We start from the raw sequence: 23,645 nt of genomic DNA, 5'->3' as shown, positions 1-23,645 counted from the left end.
GTCATGTTCTCGGTGTCAGTCCTGGAAACCTGCCCTACCCCTGGATATGTAATAAATTCCAAGATCTAACAAATTCTCTTTATCATCCAAGGCTGTTAGAGGTGAGTTTTCCATCATTCATGAGAGAAAGAATCCTACCAGCTACAGCTCCCTAACAAGACTGTAAGATCCCTCACAGCACCAGCACGGTTTTGTACATTTCTGTCCTACTTCACCTAAGTTCTAGTCAAATAAGCACTTAATTATTTGTTTTTGCCTACCCAGCTCACACTCACTGCATGTTCGTTCATTCATCATTCACTCATTCATCAACAAATATTTGCCAAGTGCCTACTCTGTGGTTTTCCAGGATTTGGGACAGAGAAGTGAACAAGCAAGATGAGGTCCTTGCTTTTATGCAACTTAACATTCTAGTGAGAGAAATGGACAAACGAGTAAATCAACAAAATAATTTTGATAGCGGTAAGTCCCTTGGAGATAATGAAATAGTGAGATGTAATAAAGAATGAGGGAGGAGGGGAAAATACTTAGGTAAGTGGTTATGGAAGACTTCTGGATTAAAAATGACCAGGAGGAGCCAGCCAAGCAAACATGACATAGAAGAACATTCCAGACAATGCGGGAAGCAAGAGCAAAGGCTCCAGGACTGAACAAGCTTGATGTGTTTGAGGGGCAGGAAAAAGGCAGAGTGGCTTAGAGTCTATGATCCTTCCGGGGGAAATGAAACAAGACGAGGCCAGAGAAGTGGGAAGGGACTTGATTATTTAAGAATTCTTCTTGCGAGGATAGTCCAGATGCCTGCAGGGACAGAGTTGTCGCCTTCGAGTCTCCTCATCTTCCAGGCCTGCCTTAATTGGACACACTGCATATGCCAGCTGAGGAGAGGGGGAAGCGTGTGGGACGCAGCTCCAGGAGGACGCAGCTCCAGGACCAGTCTGTCTTCCGGCAAGTCCCTTAACCATTCTAGTCTCCAGTTCTGTCATCCATCCATCAACCAAGGGCCAGGACTTGGGGATCATAAAAGACTCTTTCAACTCCAATTTGTTCTATAATTATTTTCCTTTGTCTTTTAAAAAAGAAATAAATCAATGGAAAATATGAAGCCAGCCCTAACAGAGAACTGTCACTAAAGAAGCTCCTTTTCGAAGCATACATCGGAAGTGCAACAGGGCAAAGTTGGTCACTCTGGTCACACTCAAACACAAAGTCTCCTATTCAGACAGCTGTTTTGCTCACGTCTCAGAATTCTAGAGTGGTGAAATGCAGCCAAAGACGTTTTCTTGTATAAGGTACATGAGCCCCCCAAAAGCAGGCGCCATGGCCCTGAAGCCTCCTAGTGCCCCCATGACCCCCGGCTACAGCTTCCTCTTGACCCCTGGTGGTGGCCTTGCTCCCATTGCTGGCCCCCTGCCCAGGGAAGCAACAGGAGATCATCACTGGCAAAAAGGTCCCAAGTCTCCAACCACACTGGCATCCCTGTTCACTGAGAGTGTGCCAGCCTTCTGCCCACCTGGGGGCCTTTGCACTCTGCTAACAGTGCACTTCAGCTGGTGCTCAGAATGGCCAGTTCTTCCTTGTCATTGAGGTCTCAGGGCAAAGTCACCTCCTCAGCAGTACCTCCTGACTTCCCTGTGTAATGGGATTTCCCTCTCCCCTCTCTTTGCTGTCACATTGGTCTGTCTTCTTCAGAGTACTTACTGTCACTGAAAACCACTTGTTTGTTTCAACTCATTATGTTTCCTCCACTAGACCGTGAGCTTCATGCATTCAGGGGCCTCATGTGTCCTGTCCATGCCCATGTCCCCACAGTGTCCAGCCCACAAAAGGTTGGCTTGGTAAATATCCGTTGATGAACTGAAGGAAGAAATCATCCTAAGATCCTTGACAAAGCAACAAAGAGCACATGGTGGGTCAGAACTGCAAAGTCCCTGGAGAAATCATCCAGTTGTAGCACAATTTTCAGCCAAGACAGGACATCTGGGGTGGAGGTGGGGAAAGCTATCAGAATATCCTACACCTCCCCCATGGGACAATGACCACACCAAAGGTATGACGCTGCTGGTGAAAGCCACTGTGGCCCACATATTCTGCTTTGCCAGAGAGGAAGAGAAGGGTCTAGCAAAGGAAAGTAACTTATTTAATAGGACGTTCAGAGACTCAAATCCAAGTGTCTGACACATGCAAAGAATTTCTCAAGTCCCCAGTGCCAGTCCTCTAGGCTTTTAAACATCTCTGTCAATAGAATTTCTGTACTCCTGGCAGCTGGTGGGGAGGAAAATCTGCCAATGCCAGCATCGCACACTCAGCTCATGGAGATCCATAAAGTGGGCAAGGTGAGATGGTGCTGGGCTTCTAGAGCAAAAACCCCAGAGTCACTCTGATGGGGGGAAGGTATGTGGGTGAGAGGGGGACCCGGATGAAGGCTGAGGGAGCGAGGGGGAAGGTGCAGGAATGAGCAGGCCAGGCAGGCCACCGTTTTGTCATCCCTGTTGTAAAAGGCATCTCAAGAGGAAATGGAAAACAACAGCAGGCCTTTTTTTATAATTACCAAATATAAAACCCTGAGTATAATTTTTTTCTATTTTAGAGTTTTCTCAACAACATTTAACTGAGTGAGCATTTTACATCTAGGGTAAATATTTGCCCAGCATTTCTGGCCCACGCCAGAGTGCTTATGTAAAAAGCTGTTTGGTTCTGCTCATAATAGGAAAATTCTACATTCAACTCAGGATACTCACCCTGCGTGTGAACCACAAGCACTCTCCTCCCCTCAGTCTCCAACGTGCACCCACGACATGAGCAGCCGGCCAGATCTGCATAAAAGCCCTTTCTGGAAGGTCTATCTGTGTATGCTGTACTTTCTCTTAATTGAGGGTGAGGGGTGAAGGAAAAAGTCAGTGACTGACCCTATGTTCAGTGTGCTACTGCATCAGCTCTGCCAGGCTGCGAGAATGTCTGAGAAAATTAAGAAACCATAAGGCAGGCCTGCAGGTTATAACAAGGGAGGTATACAGCTGGTGCATAGTGCGTGATGTGGCCGCTCTGTTTTATAGCTGAACCAGGCGATCAGTGAATGTGCATCTCAAGATGGCAACTACAAATGCATGCAGAGGTCTGCAGAAGCAGCCATGAAGTCTGAGAGAAGCTAGAAGGATGAGCACATGGACCACCGTGCAGGGAAATGTCTTGAGGCCAACGAGTAAGTTCTTGTTTTTAAACTAGAACTTCGATCATTTTGAGGCCTCTAGACAGTGTGTTATACACTTAAATACAGTGTCTCCCAACTCAGAGCCAATCCTCACAATGCCCCTGCAGAGTAGATATTACCCACATTTGACAAATCAGGAAACTGAGGCTTAAAGAAGCTGAATAACTTGCCTAAGTTATGAACTGTTGAAGTCAGGATGCAAACCCAGGTCTGACTCCAAATCCACATTCTTTCCACTACAGTCCTGCTTCCCCCAAAACAGAAAAACACTTCCCTAAGATTCTAATATGCCTCTTCCTCATCCCCCATGTTGAAGAGAGAAGGCAAATTCAAAATGGAACATGCTTGAGTTGTGGCCAGGATAACTTGGTGGAACTATCCAGGAGGCAGCCGGATGGATATATTCTAAAAGAGAGCCCCTCAAACTGAGAGTGCAGAGCTGCCAGGGGTCCTCTGAACCCCACATAGGAAATATAGGTCAGAGTAGAGGACTCGGCAGAAGCTCCAAAGGTGACACATTGGCACACAGGTCGAAGCAGAGACCAGAGGAGCACCCACATCTCTGGAGGGCTACAGGCAGTCCAGCCAGCCAGGGCAGGCACTCAACGAACTAAACCAGGGTCAAGGGCAGGGAAGCATCTGGGAAAACTTCTGGCCAAGTCCAGGGTCTTCTTTCTAAGCCTCCCTAAAATTAGAAATTATTTTCTTTTTTACTGTTCAAATACAAAATATTGTTTAGGCCAGAGGTAGCTGCGAATCCATCTTGCATTTAGTTGCTTTTGTTCTTGACCTAACGATTAAAAAGGCAACAAGCAGAATAGCATGCCAGGAGCTACGCCTTTTGGAGCTGGACACCCATGGCCCAGATTCAGGATCTTCCACCAACTAGCTGTGTGTCCTAAGGCACATCACTCACCTTCTCTGGGTTTTGGTTTCCTCTTATATAAAATGTGAACAATGCCCTCCAGCCCAACTTTGGGCCAGCATTCAGGGCTTTTATGAGGATTACATGAAATAACCTACGAAGGCATCTCATATCCTCCTGCTGGGCACACAGCGGGCATTTCACAATTAATGTTTTCACAGTTGCTCTCCGGCAATCACAGCCAGCTTTGACTCTGACCTCAGGGCTGGGACTTGAGTTCCCGGGAACCATCACAGCTAAACCTTCAAGCCTAAAGAGGCTTTCCATGGAAATCTCGACCCTTGCTGGCAATGACAATTTTCTGAGGAGGAACCTTGTCACAAGAAGAGTTTTCCAAGAGCCAGAGGCTTGGGAAAGGTACACACACAACCAACCAGCCAGCATTCACAAAGCAGCTGCCGCCAAACCCAAAAGGAAGTCATTTCCAGGCGCAGCCCTTCTAAGACAGGATTCTAGGGGATCTCAAACCCAGACAAAGGGACTGAGATGAATGGTGGTGCTCAAGAATTCTGACCCTCACCTGACCCCATGCACAATATAGTAGCAGTAACTTCACTTTCTCTGCAGTGACATAGCCACCAACAGCTGTGGAATGTCAAAAACAAGGCCGCTTGGGTCTGAAGTTCCCCCTCCTCCACCAGGAGAGGAAAGAAAACGCATTTCTGAGTCTCTACTTCTTTATGTTTTGCTTATGAGGAACAAATGTCGACAAGATATAGGATACACTGTTCTGTTTGCCACCAAAATGCACGGAACATAATTTTATATGAAGCTACACCCGCTTAATTGTGATGCATTAAGTATTATGTTCATTGTTTCTGAAACTGGGTAGAAATGAATAATTTATTTCAGACAAAGGAAATTCTTGAATATGAAATGCTTCATCTTTTAAAATTACAATTTGGAAGACAAGAATGAAAAAATACCCATAGCCAGTGAACCTTATCCTGCTAATAGAAAACAATGCTTCGACTGTTTCCACTTTGTTTGCAAACATTACATTTTTTAAACAGTCTTGAGAATAATCAGGGAAAAAAAACACTAGGTTTTCAGCTCTCTCATATCCGCTCATCACAGGGCGAGCATATCCAATATTAATTTTCCATGCTGGGTGAACACTCTTTCCTCTCCCACCAACGTGCCCTGGCTCACCCGGAATTCACTCCCCACATCCCTGCACCCCAGTCTCTGCCACCTCCTTCCAGAGCATTCTTTCCTGCATCCTGCTTCCCTTCCTCTCTCCTTCTCCTCCCCCTCCCTCCATGGCACTTCACTCTGCTCTGTACTTTCTTTCTGGGTTTTCCACCATATCCCCAGCAACCAGCACAATGCCAGGCACAGAGAAAGTTCTCAAAGAATGTAATTAGTTATTTTTTTAGTAGATAAAAAGCATTTTGGACTGAATTGAATTGGTGATGATCATTCCAGTTATAACTATTGGTATCTATTCTGGGTTTTTTTTTTTTTCCAGAGCGGAAGAGATCTACATCCACTCAAATAATCCACTATTTCTGTTTCGTGCTAATAAGTTGGCAGAGGAGGTAGAAGGGTGCCTACAAAAGGAAGGGACTGGCAGTCACTCACTAACCATTTACTGAGCACTTTTGAGTGTCCCTTCCAAGTGTTACTTCCAATAATCTTATGAATTGGATACTATGATTATGCCCATTTAAGATCAAGACCGAGAAGGGAGTAAGTAACTAAGTCAGTCAGTAACTGGTCCCACAGCCAGTAAAGGCAGGAATGCGGGACTCAAATCCGGGTGTGCTTAACTCCAAGACTTTTGCTCTTTCCCAATGCTCTTCTGCATTTCATAATTTCCTAGGATCATCAGGACCTCATCCCCTGCCCCTCCCTAGCCCCACCTTAATCTCTGGAATGAACGCAGATGGTTGGCCTGGTGGTTCTTGAGGTATGAAAGCGCTGCCCAGCTCTGGGTGCATTCCTACCCAGGGATCAGCTGCCGCCGAATACCACCTCTCCCCACTCCCACCCCCAGGATACCATGAAGACAATGTCATAAACACACCCTGGGCTCAAGAAAGGACACAGGAGAGATTCAGTAACTTCTCAGGAACCAGCTCTGTGAGCTGCGGTAATTACTGGCTGCCATCCCACGAGCCCTCCCTCCTGGTCCTTCCCTCGCCGGCGCGCCCTGGGGTTAGCGGGCATCTCTTTCAATTAAGACAACTCCCTGCATTTAGAATCTTTGAGTTTTCATTCAGACACACTCTTGCGAAATGTTCTGAAGCCAGTTGAGAATTTGGCACAGAAAACAGCCAAGCGAGACAGAGGACCGGAGAACCAGGAAAATAAAACAGCATATAGAAAACAAATGAAAAAACAAGCCCATATGTCGAGTCCTCCAAATAAGTGCTCCCTGTCAGGATTCCAAAGGTCCACAGAGAGGCTGGCCAGGGCCAGCCCTCCCAGCCGCAGGACAGTGCTGGCCTGGGGATCCAAACGCCCATGCCTGAGCCACTGGCCCCAAGTGAAAAAGGAGAAGCCCATCCCGAGCCTGAGACAGAGGGCAGCGCTGGGTTGGGGACTGGACTGGTGCAGAAAGGCAGGTGGGGAGCCAGTCCTCTCAGGGGTCCAAGACTGTCCACATACCCAGTGCCCATCCGTGGAGGACTTCTTTCACCAGGCAGGTCACTCAGTGCCCAAGGGGCCCCACTGAACAATTTTCAGGAACACCTCTCTCCTACCACAAGCATTAAGACCTTTCACGACGTAGCTCCAGACCACTCTGCTTCTTGCACTCACTCCTGCTGGCATCTGTCTGCTCTGCTGTCATCTGTTCTATATGTGTCCCACCCACCTTCCCAGGACCACCCTATGAGGCCCAGGCAGCCCCACTGACTCCTGCTCCTCTGCCCACTGTTGGCACCTAAATGGGGAGCTGTGTGCACATGGTCTTTGCATTCTGGAGCCTTGTGTACCTTTTGCCCGACAAGGAAAAGGCAAAGCTGTGAGAGAGGAGCTTGAACTTGACCTACAGTTGCTCTGTGTCCACCAGGAGCTGAGGCAAATAGCACGGTGCTCCTGGCCTCATTTTTCACTTCCCCAAAGGGTGCCCTCTGTGATGAGGGGTTTCTCACCCACAGCAGGCCTATGTCATTCTCTAGTCTAGGAGCATCCAGAGCCCTGGGTAGGCTTTTACGACACGAAACCATATTAAGTTGAACTATATGAAATTTCTGCTTTTCTACCATGTTGACCTACAAAAACGGCAATTTCATATGATTCAACCTGAAAGTTCCAGCAATGCTGAGGTGAATTAGCCATCTTCCTTCCCCAGTTCTGCTGAGACAAAGGCCAAACCCCCGAGTATGGCAAGTCTGCCTCTCTGCCCAGCTCTCCTCCCACCACGGCTTGTACCTGGTGCTCCAGCCGTAGCTAGTGGCTCATTACTAGCACCCTGGACACTCCATGCCTTTGCCCATGCTGTCGCCTTTGCCCGGAACGCCCTCCCCAACCATCTCTATCTACAACACTCCTATCCATTCCTCAAAACTCAGCTCAAAGTCACCTTCAGCAAGCCTTCTCTGACCCACAACTCCATCTAGTCAGTTACTCCCTCGTTCGGGCTATATCTGAGCCTTGTACAGAGTTGTACTCATTCACTTACCACTTTGCATCATAATTTGTTTTGTTTATACCTATCCCCCCAAAAAAGAGAATTCTTAGAAGGCAATGGCAGGGTCCTATTTACCTCTGAATCACTCAGGCTTCACACTAGGCTCATAATAAGGTCTCAGTAAATATCTGATGAATGGATTTGACAAAACATCATTCCATCACACTGAAATACTGAACACTGACAAAGATTACAGAAACTGACCAATTCTTCTCTTCATTCAAAAATAAATAAACACATGGGTCCGGCATGGTGGCATAGTGGTTAGGTTCGAGCACTCTGCTTCAGTGGCCGAGGTTCACGGATTCAGATCCCAGGTACAGACCTGCACACCATTCATCAAGCCATGTTATGGGGGCATCCCACATACAAGGTAGAGGAAGATTGGCACAGATGTTAGCTCAGCGACAATCTTCCTCAAGCAAAAAGAAGAAGATTGGCAACTGATGTTAGCTCAGGGCCAATCTTCCTCACCAAAAAAATAAATAAATAAGTAACTACATGTATTATATAAAATATATATTATTTACACACTCACATATATATCCCTCAGTTTGAAATGCCTAATACTCCTTCATGCAGTTTGGGCACATAACCCTCCCAGACTCTCTCTCCTGCAAATGGTTGTTACAGCACTGGTTCTGGAGCCAGACTTCCCAGATGAGACTGTGGCTCTATCAGTTCTCAGGTGTGTGTCCTCAGACAAGTTTCTTACTTCAACCTCAGTTTCCTTACCCATCAAGTGGGGCTAAGAGTACCCATTATTAAACAAGGTTGACAGAAGTTATTACCTGTGAAACACCTAGCTCATTGCCTCTCACAGCCGTTGTAATTATTACTTTTATTTCTCTTGAGGTCTCATGGAAAGGGTAATCATTTCCCATTGGGAATATGTTTAGAGTTTCAGCCTGGCCACTTCTTTTCCCATTCACGTGCCTCCTGCTATTCCTAAGCGTACAAGAATATAGTGGTTCCCTCAAGGACACTCCGGAATTCACGGATCCTCTGGTATCTTCTTCATCAAGAGTTTACTTGAAACTCGTAGTAACAGGGATCAATGAAACATTTCATAAACATGGGCTTTAAGAAACCTGCTGGCCTATTCCTACAGAGAATGCAGTCAATACTTATTTTCATACATTATTAACTGTATACAAAACGATAATGTGCAGAGGGCAAGAGAAATAACTGTCGGCATGGTGCTTCTTAGACCCTTCAGAGGGACGTAAAGGAAAGTGGTACCAGCATGGCGAAGACAAATGAATAGCATATTAGGTCACCGTAAAGTGGGACTAAACTATGTATTCCTTTCTTTACCACTGTGTAATGCTATTTATATGACAACATGACAAAAAATGGCCCTAGGCACTCTGCTCTACTTTAGAAGCCTTCCATCTCCCACTGAAATGAAAAAAGATACAATCCAGAAATTGCTTCTTTAGTTAATATTTCTGCAGTTCCGCAGGAATGGTTTTAATAGTACGCGTGTTCTGGATTTCGGTTGTCAATTAAGAACCCACAGAATGCAGGGATAAATATTAAAGTAATAGAAATTGGCTTATATTTCAACTTTGAAGGCCCTTTGTTGAACAGTTTTAAGGTGGAAGACAGAGGTGAAGAAACTGGGAATTGAGGGAGAGAAGGGACCACATATCTTCTCCTTAATCAAGGACTCAGGTCTGTGCTTAAAATTTCATCACGTAACAGCAGAAAGAGCACAGGCTTTGGAGATGGGGAACAAGATGAGAATCTGAACTCTTCTACTTATCAGCTGTGTGGCCCTGGGAAAGTTGCTTAATCTCTCTGAGTCCAGGTTTCCTCCTCAGAAATCAGAGATAACACCTGGCTTTTAGGATGGTGGGGACCAAAAGGAAATAACGCCCATGAACAGGCTGTGCCATGCAGGGCACTCAGCAAGGGTCCCCCAGAGGTACTCCTCTCCCCACACTCACCTTCCCTTTAAAAAGAGCGCAGCTTTAGAGATTACAGAGTTCTGGGACTGATGGGCAGAGTCCCAGAGGGAACTGTGGTTTGGTCAAAAATAGGCCATTTGACCAAATGATTAAAAGTCTGTCATATGCTAATGCTTCGACGGGGCGGACCTTGGGCCAATTTAGTAGGAGTAAATTGCAATTGATTTCCGAAGAAATTGCTTGTTCTCGTGCCTTTCCTCAGCTGTGTCACACTCTCTCACACACAGCTGCCTTTGTCACAGCCAGAACCAACTGAAACACATGTCAAGGAAGACGTTTTTGGGGCCAAAATTTTTAATGATATAGACGTCCACACACACACACTATAAATAGACACACGTGAGCAGGCAGACACACAAATATATCTAGATCTGTGCGTGTGTATGCAGTTTAGATGGATGCTTCAGAGGGCTCGAATTTAGAAGCAATTCTGCACCCCGGTTGTACCCTTCCGTATGCTTTGCGAATCCCTCCGCGGTGGGAGAGCTATCCTGAGTCATTTTTATTTTTACAACAACCTACTGTTTGAACAAAGATCAACAAAGAGCACACCCCTACAATCTCCTCTCCATACACTCCCAGCCTTATCTATGCAAATCCCTGGATATGAAAAGAAAATGGTTAAAAGATCACAGAAGACAAAAAATCAGAAGAATAAAGGTTAACAATGGCTGCTTTCACCCCTAATTTCTGATATGGTGATAGACCCTCTTAGAACATTAATTAGAATGGAAAGAGAGATGAAAGAAATGCCCAGGGGACATAATAAATTAGCCCCTTATGCAAATCACCCATTCGTTTCCATCACTGACCCAGCTAGTTGAGTCTCTAAATTACGGGAAGTGGTTACCTTCTTTAACAAAAAATTCCAGATGAAAGATGAATTTTTTTTTTTTAATCCGAGGACTGAGAGGGCTTAAAGTAACAAACGATTTCTCACTTTCCCCTGCAGACAACTCTGATGGGGCCAAAAGATATGAAAATTAACCTTCCGGCCACTGGTTCTTGTTGCCAGACACCTATTAATCAACCCTTGTTTCGCAACAATCCCGAAACAATGGACAACTCCCCCATTAACCGAAGCTGTGGTTCTCACCCTGACTGCATAAAAACAAAGAGTGGCATGCTAACGGGCACAGACCCGGCCAGGTGAAGGACAATTTAAACAGGGCGGGGAAATGCCAGGATGGGGAGAGTTTCCAATATCAATTTAAAAACAAACACACACCTAATTTTACTTGTCATCACTGTCCTACACAATTTATGCTCTACTGTCCTAGAAATTTATGGAACTCTCAGTTTCTTATCAGTAAAATAAGGGGATTGGACTAGAACGACCTCTAAAAGTCTGACTGCATCGACAGTCCACTGATTTTATTTATCCCCCTGTAAAACAAACATAGCACTTCCGATAATTTGTTTAAATTTGTTGTTAATTTGTTTAAATATAATCTTATGATATGCCTTTTGTCTACTGAACTCCCTCCTGGCTTCATTTTCTCCCCATCCCTATTTTCTACACTTATTTCTTATTTTGTTTTATCTTCTTCCATGTACTCAAATGAGGTGCTTTAAATACATTCTGGTTCAAAGTAAGGAGTATATTGAATAAATCATGCTTTATAAATGTTATTAATATGAAAAATATATATGGCAAGTTCACAAGTTTCTTTGGTAAGAAGAAAACGCTAGAAAGAAAAACAGTTAAGTCTCAAAATAATACATGATTCAACAGGCAAGCCCTTCGAGAAGGAAGGAAAATATGTTACAGATCACCCTAGACCCCTGCCCTCATTTTACAAAAGGACTAGATCACTCTCAGGAAGGGGAAGCACTTGCCCAAGGTCACTCGGCAAGTTAGGAGTAAAGCTGGAAGCAGAACACCATTCTCCTGACTCCTGGACCAGTACTCTTTGGACCAAACAATCTGGATGTGATACCTTCTCTTGAGAATTCAGTACTGTATCCTGAAGAACAAAAACAGGACATCCTTTGGAAAGAACAAGCTAAGACAGCAGAAAAATTAAGAGACGGCAGAAAGAAATACTTCAGAGGACTAAGGAGAAGGAATGAGGACAGACACATTGGCTATAAATAATTGCGCACCTTGTAACAATCTTCAGTTCACCCAATTACCTGTCACTCACTGATGTTTTATCTCCCCTCTTCTGGTAACAGCACCTACAGTGACTCTATGCAAAATATTTGACTGTCTTCTACTTTCACAGCCTTCACTGGAACATTCAGGCCTTTGCCATAAGTATCTAGATACTGGAATGACCTGCTGGTTTATTCATGAAACTTCTTGAGGTTGACAGTTAATCTAAATAATAAAATTTGCCTTTAGGAAGTGGTCAGTGACACAAAAAGACACAGATTCCTCAGGTCATCAGGAGGGTAATAAAAAAAGTATGTGTAGACTATGACTCCATTTTTCAAAAAAATAAGATATATATATACACACACACACACAACATACACACATATATATGCAGATTCATATATGTAGGGAAAAAATCTAAAGTCTCATATCAACACGTTTACAGTAGTTATAATTGGGAGCTGAGACTATGGGTGATTTAAATTCATTTTCCTTCTTTACCTGTTTGGAATTCCTTATTGTTCTACAAAAAAAAAAAAAAAAAGAAAATGGATTGCGGAGGGGCCAGAGAGGGAGAGAATAAAAACCAAAAGTAGTGGTGTGTGAAAGTGAAATGTAAGTGTACTTAGCACAGCCTGTGGAGACAGAAGCATCTCCCAACTTTAAGGCATGCCCTTCTCGGGGAGCAGTAATTCTTCCTGCGACGAGGGGCGCTGGAAAGAAGATTTATGGGAAAAGGTGAGAAGAATGGGAGTCAGTCAAGCTGAGAAGGGAAGGCTGATCACAAGAATCCTTAAGCACAGGAAGAGCTCCCACCCGGGTGACCACCAGCTGCAGCAAACTCACCTCCGGCCAAAGAGCATACGGATCAGGCCCCACAGGAACAGGGGGTTCGGAGCAGGAATAAGGGAGACCTTCCCCAAAGGGGAGGTAAGACTCAAACCAGGTTATTAAGAGACAAGACTTTCCTCCAGGGCCCATTAGACAGAGGATAGATTTTTCATTTCTTGTCCAAGGTAGTTTATGAGCAGCCTTTCTGAAGTCTCCGGATTGCTATCCTTTTCAAGATGTACAAACATTGTTCCATGATCAGGGAATATGGTCTGCTACAAGGAGTCCCAGTCTTAGAGTCAGGAGCAAGCCAACAGCTAACAGAACCTTGGCACAGCATTAAAAATGACTGAGATTAATTGAGGACCAAGTATGTTCCGGGCACTATGCTAGGTACTTTAAATATAGCATCTTTAATTCGCAGGAACCTATAAGGTAGGCATTGTCATCATCTCATTTTACATCTAAGGAGCCTGAGGAACAGTGAACTCAAATGACCTGCCCAAGACAAAGTGAGAGGCAGAGCGAGGATGCAGGTCGGTGGAACTCCAGAGCATGAGTTCTTTCTCCAGCACCAGCACGTACAAAGATGTGCAGGCACAAAGCTGCCCAGACCTCTGGTGGGACAGCACTTAGTCAACCCAGCTTATCTGGACACGGGGCAACTGGGGCGAGACAGAAAAGCTATTAGTAGAAGAATCTGTGGATGAAGACTGAAGCCAGATGGTTTCTGTAAGCCACCAAGGTGCTAAGGTAAGACTTGGCAATGAGGAGGCCACGTTGGATTGGGAGAAACTAGACACAGGCAGGCCAGTAAGAAGGCCAATGCAAAGTTGAAGTGAGAGATAAGATGAGAATACGAAGGGAATGAAGAGAGGAGAGCAGCACAAAAGATGGAATGTAATTTCAGCAGGACTTGATGATGGATCCAGCCAAAGGAGTGAGGGTGGCAGAGAGGGTAGAGATGACCTCGAAGCTTATCACTTAAGCAGATCATGCCATCATGTGGGACAGGAGACTCCAGAAGAGAAGGGTGTAAGGAGAAAAGGGGAGAGAGGATGAGATCCATTTTGAATGCTCCAAGTTTTAAATAACTGAGATACATCCAGATGGAGTTGTCCAGGATTCAGCTGGAAACACTGGTTTAGAGCTCAGGAGTGGCTGGAGTGGGAGGCAAGGCTCTGAGGCACTGGTGTAAGTGGTAGCTGAGGTCTTAGGAATGGATGAAGTTTGTCCAGAGGGTACAGAGAACAGAAAGAAGCCGACGCTGGCCTTTCCTAAGGCAGCGCCATGTTCTGGCAAAGGTCCTGGAAGCCACCCTCAAGCAGTGTGGCCCCGGCCAAACCACGTCCCCTCTCTGAGCTTCAATGCTGTAAAAGCAGAGGGTTAGACTAAGTCTGTAAGGCCCTTATTCTCTGATATTCAACCCCCATGGTTAACGGGACGCCTACTCAGGACCAGGAAGGATGCTCCATGCTGAGCAGACACCCAGCACAACAAGCGAGTCTCTGACTTTGCAGTGGGAAAGGCAGACACATAAATAAGTCCTCTCGATATGCTGTGATTAACAGCTATCATAAAGGCAAGAGCAGAATGCAGCCTGAGAGTTCTGAGTGGAAGTGCCTGGCTGGGGGATTTCCAGCATGGCCCTCAGAGATGCAGTCTGATCTTCGTCTTGAAGAACTAATAGAAACTTCCCAAACAGAGGCAAAGCCATGTGCAAAGGCGCAAGGAAGTGAAGGTATATGAAACATCTGGGGAATGGATTGCTCAGGGAGTCTGAGTGGAGAGGAGGTAATGGGGAGGAGGCTTGGAGAAGGAGGGCAGGGCCAAGCCGGCCTGCTAAGGAGTTTACCATATGCCAGAAAAGGTAGCAAGGAACTAACCGGCGTTCTCAAATTCTGGGACAACGTGATTAGAGAGCTGTTTTAGACAGCTGACTGCAAAGGAAAGGACCATACAACCCTAGCAGCTGGTATTTACAAGCCCTTCTCTCATCACAATTTGACAAGACAGCAGATGACCTTAGAAGGCTCTCCTTCAACACGTAAAATTTTTAAGAAAGCTTTTTTAAACAGTGCCATAAATATGAAGGTACATTAAAACAGAAATGCTAGACATGGCTAGTTATTCACAGCATCATTCAGAAATAGGGGCCATCCCCATTTTTGAGGGGCATCCTGGAGCAAACCATTTCCAACTACTACTTGGGAACCAATCTCAAGATCCTAAGGCTTCCCGGGAAGGTCTAAGCAACTCCTGGGACTTAGCAGGAAATGATGACAGAGCCAGAGCTAGAACTTGGTCCTTCAGCACATCCGATTTAGCATGTTCAAATCCTAACACCACTCTTTCCCTACCATCTCTCCACTTGATTCTCGTTTGCAATACCACCAACTTCGACTATATTCGAGGAAGGCCTGGCATCACTTGACTCTTCTCTACAAAATCCAACCTCCCGATCAATACTTCTAAACCTTGGAGCCCTCTTTTTCTCTCGCTGCTACAGAGGTTCTTATATCCTCCCTCTGATCCCCCATCCTCAGGCTTTTCTTGGCACCCACTGTATTTTCAAAATTTCTGCTTTGTTCTCCCCCTCCAGAGAGTCCAAAAACATCGCCAACAGGTTCATCTTCCTTCCAAATCACTATTTACTTCTTGCTGCTTCTTGAACTTTTATGAAGAAGAAAAGGCGAGGGAGGAACGGAGGTTACAGGGCAGAGAGACGCAGATGTGAAACGCCACGCGCTGGCTGGTCCTCTGGGCCTCCGGCGCCCCCACACAGCTCTGCCCTCTTGGCTCACAAGACACTTTTGTGTGTTTTCTCCTCGACATCCTCTTGCACGGGCTAGCTTTCTCCTTTGTGTACTCCCACTCACAGCCTGATTCTTGATGTTCAAGACGCCTAAAAACCACACCGGCATCAACCCACAGAAAAGGCACCTCCTCTCGAGCCCTTAAAAGCACCTTCGAGGCCAAACGCTTCCGCTATCAAGTTTCCACAAGAATAGTCCCTCCACGCTCCCACCGTAATTCTCGCCTGACTAGCCTGCTTCATTTCCCTTCTGCAGCTCCCGCTTCAGAACACACAGGACAGTTTTTAGGTTCTACCTTATTTTTGTTCCCTTCCTTTTTCCCACCAGGCAAGAGATAATACCTCAATAAGGCCTTTTCACTGGTCATAAGTAAACAATGGCAAAGATGGCTGTGGGCTTGAGGAGTCCAAAGAAAATGGAAACGCAAGAACGTCAAACATGTCTTGCTCGGTGAGAGGATTCAGCTCACACTTAATGTATGTAGATAAACATTCCCTTAACATTGGGCAGAGAAATCCAAATATGGAAACTGATTGCTACCATATCTGTGAAAGGCACAGGCCCTGTTGTCCTGGTTTCTTCTGAGAGATTTTCAAGACAGAAGAGATGTTCTAGAAACTCAAATTCAAACCATGAAAAGCAACGTTTATCATCTTGTTTCTCTGTCCTTCTTCATTCTACAAATGCCAAACTGGATAATATGCATTATTCAAAGACTTAAAACCTCTCAAGGCTCCATTTGGCTTTCTTATACCCACTTAAGGAACACAGTCACTGTCAGAGGTCAAAGCTCATTAGTGCTGGAACCTAAATTCAAATGCCCTTGAGATATAAAGTGAAGCTCAAGACAAGGCCTTCCTGGCTCTGATTAATTCATTATGACTTTTTGGTTCTCAGCAGGACTGGTCTCACAAACTCAGGATCATATTTGCTATGAAAAGAAACCTGGCTGAGAGAGGGATTCAAAAAGTGAATGAGTGAGACTTTGTTCATGCAGAAGAATTTCTAATACTCCTAAAAGAAATTCAGAAAACCAGTGGTATCCGAGGATGACCAAGCCACTTGAAGTGTAGCATGAAAGCAAGAACTGAAATTGCAATGCAAGAGCACAGTGGAGGGATTCTGGAGGTGACCTCAATCTTCCCTCAGAATCCTGGGCTGTTAGGACTGAAGATTGTGTACTCCAGTGGCCTCATTATATTAAGAAAAGAGACACCCAGAGAGGGAAAATGAGTCTGTTAAAGTCCCACAGCTCATAGCAGTTCTGAAATTAAAACCCAAATGAAGCTTCTTCCTTGCCTGCTTCCTCACTCTCACTGTCCACGGGGAGGTTCATATCCTTCCAGGCGTCGGTACAAAGACGAAGGAGTAACCCTTCCATGAGGCAGGCCGCAGGCAAGAGGTGCTGCCCCCCAAAGCACTGGGAAGGCCAGGTTCACTTCTGGTACCCCATGTGCCACACCCCATCCTAGTTCCTCCAGCCCTGCTCCCATGAGGGCCTAGAGGGTCACATACATTTGTCTGCGCATCTCTCCTCCACTGTTTCAGCCACTATCCAGTCCGGACCAAGGGAACAGAGAGCATTAGTAGGGATCTGGAGTAGTAATTATCAGCATTATTCAGAATAACGTATGAATGCTTTTGATATATATGTGTGTGTGTGCACATATACACACCCCCTAATATCTTATCCTAAAACAGAAACAAACACACACACACACACACAACACACAAAATCCACACTTTTCTTCAAACCAAAAGACAGAATAATGCAGAGGAGTGCCTCTCCAGCTTCATGTGTATGTGAAGCCCCCTGCCCAGGGATCTTAAACTGAAAATTCTGATTCAGGAGGTCTGCAACGGAGCCTGAGATTCTGTACTTCTAACTCCCAAGTGAGTCCATGCTGCTGGTCTGAGGACCACACTCTGGGTAGCAAGGGGAAGGCGTTACAAAAGCTTGGAATAGAACAAATCTGGGTTTAAATTCTGATTCCGCCCATTAGGAGCTTTGTGATCTTGGGCTGGTTTCCTAACTTCACACTGCCTCGATCACCTCATCTCTAAATGGAAATAATAATACTGAAGAAGCACTTGATGATGATTACATAAGTTAATGATGGAAAGCTCTTGATACAGTGCCTGGCACATAAAAAGAGCTTCATAAACGTCAGTTGCTGGCTGCCACTAAGATTCATGAAGGTAGGGACAACATTTGTCTGGCCGACTTGCAAAATCCCAATAGCTAGAACTTAGTAGGTGCTCAGTGGATATTTGTGAATGAATGAATGTATATATAATACACCCACACACAACATCAGTAGTTTATATACTCTCCTGGTTCTACCGCTTTCTGAAGGAAAATGTTTAGAAAGCCAGAACACTCTCACCAGTAACAAACCGTTATCCCACAGAATCAAATTCAACATTAACCACCACGTTTAACCACTGAGAAACATATAATCTGTAATGGCCGTATACACTTGAGAAAATTTCTTAACTGTAAACAAATAAAGACAACACCAGTCTGGAATCTGTATGTCATTAAGAGAAATTCCTGCTTTGCTCATTATTTATGGGGTTTCTGAATGCAGATGTTATGGAAAACTTCATTCTAAAACTAAGTTCACTTCTAAACCAAATGTAGAATTCCAGAGAGAGACCAAACCAACCATGGGAAGTGAGAATACTTTTTGAAGGGCCATTGGGACAGCAATACATTCTCCTATATACGTGCATACTTGCTCAGGAAAATTTAGAAAGAAAAGAAGTATTCACAAATGGTAGAGCTGAATCCTTTAAATCACAGGCAGACAAGTGAGTCCAACCAAAATTCTTCAACAATCCAAGATTATCTTCAAACGTCTCGTTAAGTAAGTGGCATCATTTGAACAGATCCCATTTACAGGGAGGCACTGTATAAGGTATGTAGAAGCAAAAAGAGAATACGATTGCCACCTACAGACAGAAGTGGCCCTCCCTTTGCAAGAGTTGGCCAATCATATTTTAATGTGAAAAAAAATCCAACCGAGTCACTCCCTCCACCCTCTTTCAAACCACCATAGCACATTACTTCATTTAGAATTACTTTCAAGTCATACAATCATCTCTAGGCATTTTGCCTCTTCATTATCATCATCCTATTTCTAATTTCCCAGAAACACTGCGCCATTCAACTATCTACTTATACACTATTTGAGAGCCAAAGAGAATGCAAGCCAACAGACTTCAAGCCGGCAAAGGCAGCAGAGTGGAAGTATAAATCTGCTTACCTGGTATGAATGGGACCACCCGGAATATATCAGACAATCTGCTGTTAACTGGTTCGTATGGGGAATCTTCAAGCAGATCATTTCCTAAAAACAACAGAAAGATTGGGCTCAGATGTGGAAAACAGACATATTTCACGCAGTTTTTGTTACTGACTGAATTCTAACTATGTTATGCTTGTGTAACAAAAAGATGCTGAAACTTTCAAAGATTTCAAATGCATCTATTTGGCTATGGTTATTTCTTTTCATTCCCTCTGCCTTTGTTGTCCTTGCTCTCCCCAGAGTGCCATGAAAACATTGGAGAGCGACCCAGCCCGATCTTGCCAGAAAACTCTCCCACTCTTTGCAAAGGAATGAAATCAGAGAGGAAGAACCCAGTGACGTCACAAGCCCAGCTTGCCTCCAGGAGCCAATGAAAGAAAGGTGACCCAAAAGAGGCTCCCATTTCTTTGCTCTCAAAACATGGCATTGGGTCAGAAAGCAAGTACCCAGGCTGTTAAACAGTCAGCCTCTGAAACAGGTTTTCATTAATAGGTTCTGGAGAAAATGGCAGCTGAGAGGTCAAATCTGCTATTACAAATTATTGGTGTGAGTCTCAGTGGAAAATGAATGCACTGGATGTTTGTGTTAGATTTACAAACACGAGCCACCTCTGGCACACAAGGACCAAAGAATTCCCATTGGAACGGATGGTTGTGACAAGTGGACCTTTATAGCTAAGCCACTTCTCTGTTAACCAAGGTTGAACCATACCAGCTGCTTCAAGCCTCAGCTAATCTAAAACGACAAATGGTTTTTCCCACATCTGTCTTTGATGGGGTTTGAAAGGGGTAAAGACAGAACGGATTCTACCGGACCTTTTATACTTAATTCTTTATCTCATGTCAGAATGGACAGAAGGGAAGAAGAAAGGGGGAAAACTGCAGCCAAGATGCAGGGCAATTCTTTGTATTATTATTCTCTGAAGCCAGCTCTCCTTGGAGAGAAGTTGCAGGGTCCTCGCGTGGCCTTTAATGGGTTCCTACTCCGGTGCTCTGACCAGGTTTCAGAGAGCTCAGCGGGGTCCCGGGGGTGTCCCCCACACCCTCATGGGTTTTCCAACAACCAGGCCCTGACAATGCTGCTCGGGAAGCAGCAAACACCAGCTGCCGCTGTCCCTGGGGGCCAATGAAAGGTCCTCATTCTGCAGCTGGGGAGAAGCGAGTAGAGGATGAGGTCAGCGTGACCGGGGGCTGAGGGGCCCGCCTGCTTGGTTGGGGGGGACGGGGGGCGAGGACGGTCCGCGCGTACCCTGCAGGCTCTGGTACATGCTCCAGTAGATGCGCAGGCAGTTCTTCTCCTTCTTCATACCGCGCTTGCAGCGGCAGTTGTAGAGCGACTTCTGCTTGAGGGCCTCCATGGCGCTGCGGCACTCGTCCTTGGCCTCCAGGCCGGATGTCAGGCTGAAGTTAGTCTCCTTGCCCGCCACGCACTGCCTCAGCGTGCGGTACTTGGTGCTGCAGCTCTGCTCCTTCAGGCACTGATCGCTGGCTTTCACGCAATCCAGGCGGTCCCCCCCGCTCACCTCGGCCGCCAGGAGCACGTCTGCGGGTGGAGGGGAGGGAGCGTGAGTAATGTTGGGCAGCGCCCGCTGCCCCTGCCCGGGGGAGAGCGGTGCTTGACCTGGCTTCAGGGGCGCGCCGCGCAGCGAGCTGACCCGCCCCTCTACGCCCGAGGGTCCATTTTCCCGCCCGGGGACCTCCTGCGGCCTCGGTCTCCCCCATACCCCAACCCCCAGGCCCGTGAGGCTTGAGGGGCCATTCGCGGTTTGCCCCGGAGTGTGCGCTGCCCACTGCGCGCACCGGCCCCGCCGCCCGGGGCAGCCGTGCGCAAAAGGCTGCCTGGTCTCCAGGGCTGCCCTCCCGCCGCCCCCAGCTCCAGCCACTCGCTCCGCCGGGCCCGGCTGAAGCCCGCGGGCTTTCGGAAGAGGACAGCAGGCGGGGCGCCGGCGCCCTGTCCGCAGCCGGCCCGGCGGGGAGCGCCGAAACGCTATTCGGGGAAAAGTTTTCCCTTCGAAGTTTGCTCTCCCAGCCCAGTGCTCGCCCACACCCCACCTGCCCGCCGCGCCTCCGCGAGCTCCCCGGGACTCGCAAGGGGCGCCGCGCCCGGGGGTGGAGAGCTCGGACCCCTTAAATCCCTGCCAGGCTAGGCCATTAAAAACCACAGAAGATAAAAAACAACCACGAAAAGCTGCGGGCAAGTGCCGCGCCGTCACCGCCTCCCAGGCCCGGGGTGCTGACGATTCACGATCCCCTTCCCCAAAATGAAACTTCACCCTCCCACACCCAGAGCACCCGTGCCGCAATTTTGAGGGGGCTGCAGTGAGTACCCCTCGGAAAGACTTAGCGTGTTAAGAAAGCTAGCGGCAGCCTCGACTTACCCAGGAGCGGTAGCGCGAAGTACAGGGTCACCAGGAACATGGTGCCGGCGCGCAGCTGGTCCCCGCCCCCCAAAAATTCCCGAGCCGCCGCTGGGTCTCGCCAAGAGAGCTCAGCATGCAGCGATCCCCGGACTGCCGCGCTGCTCTGGCCGCCCAAAGTTCAGCTCCATCCAGTGCGGGAGGAAACTCTCAACTCTGTCCGCCGCCACCGCCGCGGGCGACTCAGCTCCGGGCGGGCGGCTGGCGCGAGGGCGGGAGGCGGTTCCGCTTTTAGGGGTTCAGGTCCGATCCAACCTGGAAGGGAGAGCGCGCTTTGAAATGAGAGCCGAGAGCACTGGATCCTCCCCCCCTCCCCTCTACCCACCCTTGTTCCCGCCTTGAGGGACTTTCCAGCGCCCGGGTGAGGGCCCACCCCTACCAGGGTCGGGGCGCGGGGAGGCGGTGCGGGAGGTGCATGTGCGTGTATTCCCGGGAGCCACCCGCACGGGCAGGGTGGGGGCTGAAGAGGTCGGACGCAGACTCCCAAAGTCCAAGGGGGTGTCTATCGGGTCCAAGCCAGGAGGCTGAACGCGAGCAAATAAATAAATAACGTTACTTTCCGAGCGCTGCGAGCGGAGACGGCCGCTGCCCTGAGTCGAAGCACACGGCGGCGTCAGCTCTCTCGCCAGCCCTGGCGCGGAAAGAGCCCCTTCTCCCGGGAAGTTCGCCGCCCCCTCCTCGCGCCAGCTCGATTTCCCAGCCGCCGGCCCTCCCCACCCAAACCACCAATCGCTGCCCCCTGTCGCCGTCTCCCCTCCTCCCGGATCTGTCTCCTTTCAGAGGCAGCCGGGGAGGGGGAACCGGCGTCCCGGCTGAGGCCGAAACACAGCTCCTGAGCCCCTACCCGCCGTGCGTCCTCCGCTCCCTCCCTGGCGTGCGCGACGCACACGCGCTAGCCCAGTGCTCAGGACTCGGGCGCATCAATGCCAAAGCCCCGGACGAGCGCGCTGGCCGGCAGCCCCAGAGCGCCAGGGCAGGTGCAGCCCCGCGCCGCGCGCGCCCCTGGGCCCCAAAGTTGAGGGGCGTTTTCAAAAGGCGAAGCGGGGAGTGGGAGAGCGGAAATAGGTTCCCAAACCGACGGAACGAGAAAACTCTCCAAATCCCACCAACCTGGACTCAATCGACCGTGTCCAGCCGCAGCGAAAAGCCAGTTTGTTTGTTTGTTTATGTTGGGGGGTGTCCCCGCCCCCTCTTTCCCTTCCCAGACTCACTTCTCTGCGCTAGGAAGAAAGATGCGGTAATCTTCGCGAGCTGGGAGAACCGAGCTGGGCCAGCACGATTTCCAAAGAGAGCCCCCAGCTCTGATGGCCGTTAGGGATGTTAGTGGTTACTGGGAGCTGCGCGAAGGATAAGCAGGTTCGGAGAGCAGATTTCTTTGCCAGAGGACCCTCGGCTTGCTCCGGCTCCCGCCACCCCGCAACACACCGCCAGCCTCCCCCTGCCTCCCCGATGCTCCCCGGCGCGGACCCTGCAGATGAACACACTAGCCGGCGGTGGGGCCTGGGGCTGGACCCCGCACGCGCGCACAGGACACGCAGCGCTATGCAGCCGGCCGCGAGCGCTGCCAGACTCACACTGACTCTCTCTCTCTCTCTCTCTCAAACACACACAGTCAGAGACACAAAAGGGCACAATGCAACAAGAGCTCTTTCTTTCTTCTGTTGTAGGGCAATCGAACCAGACCCTTCTTCCAAACACAAAGTTTTTCCCCACGTCACTCGCTGATGTGACTCAAGACTTGGCGCGTTAAAGACACATTCAAACCCAGTCCTTCGGAGCTGCGATCGAGGGATGCGCCCACCCACTCATCCACGCCGACGCGCGCACACTCACACTCACACTCAGACATGCACAGGCAGTCTCTACCTCTCTCCTCAAGCTTGAACAAGGAGACAAAAGCGGAACCCCCGGCCCACGCCTTTTAAACCGCATCAGACCAGGCTTTGGAAAATTTATAAGCTGACCTCCATCTTGGCTGGTTCAAGAGTACATTTAAAAATAATAATAAATTTAAAAGTCCAACACATACACAGCCCTTCACCCCAGTCTCTGGGACCACTCGTTCTCAGCAGTGCTGCAGACCCCCATACCCCGCCCCAAACGCACGATCCCTTCCCTGAACGCCGGGGGGCGCCCGGGACGCTCAAGTCAACGCTAGGTCCAGAGAGGGGTCTAGTGAAGAGCCCGCTGTAATGCATGGCGGTCTGGCCGCTCAGGGCGTGTATTTGGGATCTTTCCTGTTGTCCAAGTTCATCTCTCAGGGAAACCGAGTTTGAATCAAGTAGGAGTGAGCCCAGCTGTCAAATCTGTAAACCCATCTCGCTAGACAATGGGCCGAGGAAGAGAGGAAAGAAGAGCTCGTTTTGATGGAGGGGGGTTAATTGAAAAGGGCACAGGCTTTGGTTGAAGTTTGAGGCCCGGGTG

General features: G+C 47.9%; 1 protein-coding gene across 6 annotated transcripts in view; it reads right to left on the bottom strand.

Annotated features, from left to right (window-relative positions):
• The window catches only part of GFRA1 (GDNF family receptor alpha 1), a 220,362-nt gene extending 197,462 nt beyond the window's left edge, over nucleotides 1-22,900 (bottom strand). Inside the window, exons 1-4 of one of the 6 annotated variants that reach the window (XM_070594723.1) lie at nucleotides 22,332-22,900; nucleotides 21,183-21,476; nucleotides 20,054-20,347; nucleotides 18,764-18,847 (exon numbers count right to left, since the gene is read on the bottom strand). In XM_070594723.1, coding sequence (XP_070450824.1) covers nucleotides 18,764-18,847; nucleotides 20,054-20,347; nucleotides 21,183-21,222 — 418 coding nt within the window. In that variant the 5' untranslated portion in view covers nucleotides 21,223-21,476; nucleotides 22,332-22,900. The other 5 variants (XM_008514539.2, XM_070594663.1, XM_070594921.1 and 2 more) reach the window with 5 other exon arrangements.
• Between the last annotated feature and the right edge of the window lie 745 nt (nucleotides 22,901-23,645).

This window comes from Equus przewalskii, chromosome 1 (genome assembly GCF_037783145.1).
Source record: "Equus przewalskii isolate Varuska chromosome 1, EquPr2, whole genome shotgun sequence".
In the NCBI taxonomy this organism is placed as follows: domain Eukaryota; kingdom Metazoa; phylum Chordata; class Mammalia; order Perissodactyla; family Equidae; genus Equus; species Equus przewalskii.
The sequence above is the reverse complement of the archived record's forward strand: the minus strand, read 5'-3'. Positions and strand labels throughout refer to the sequence as shown.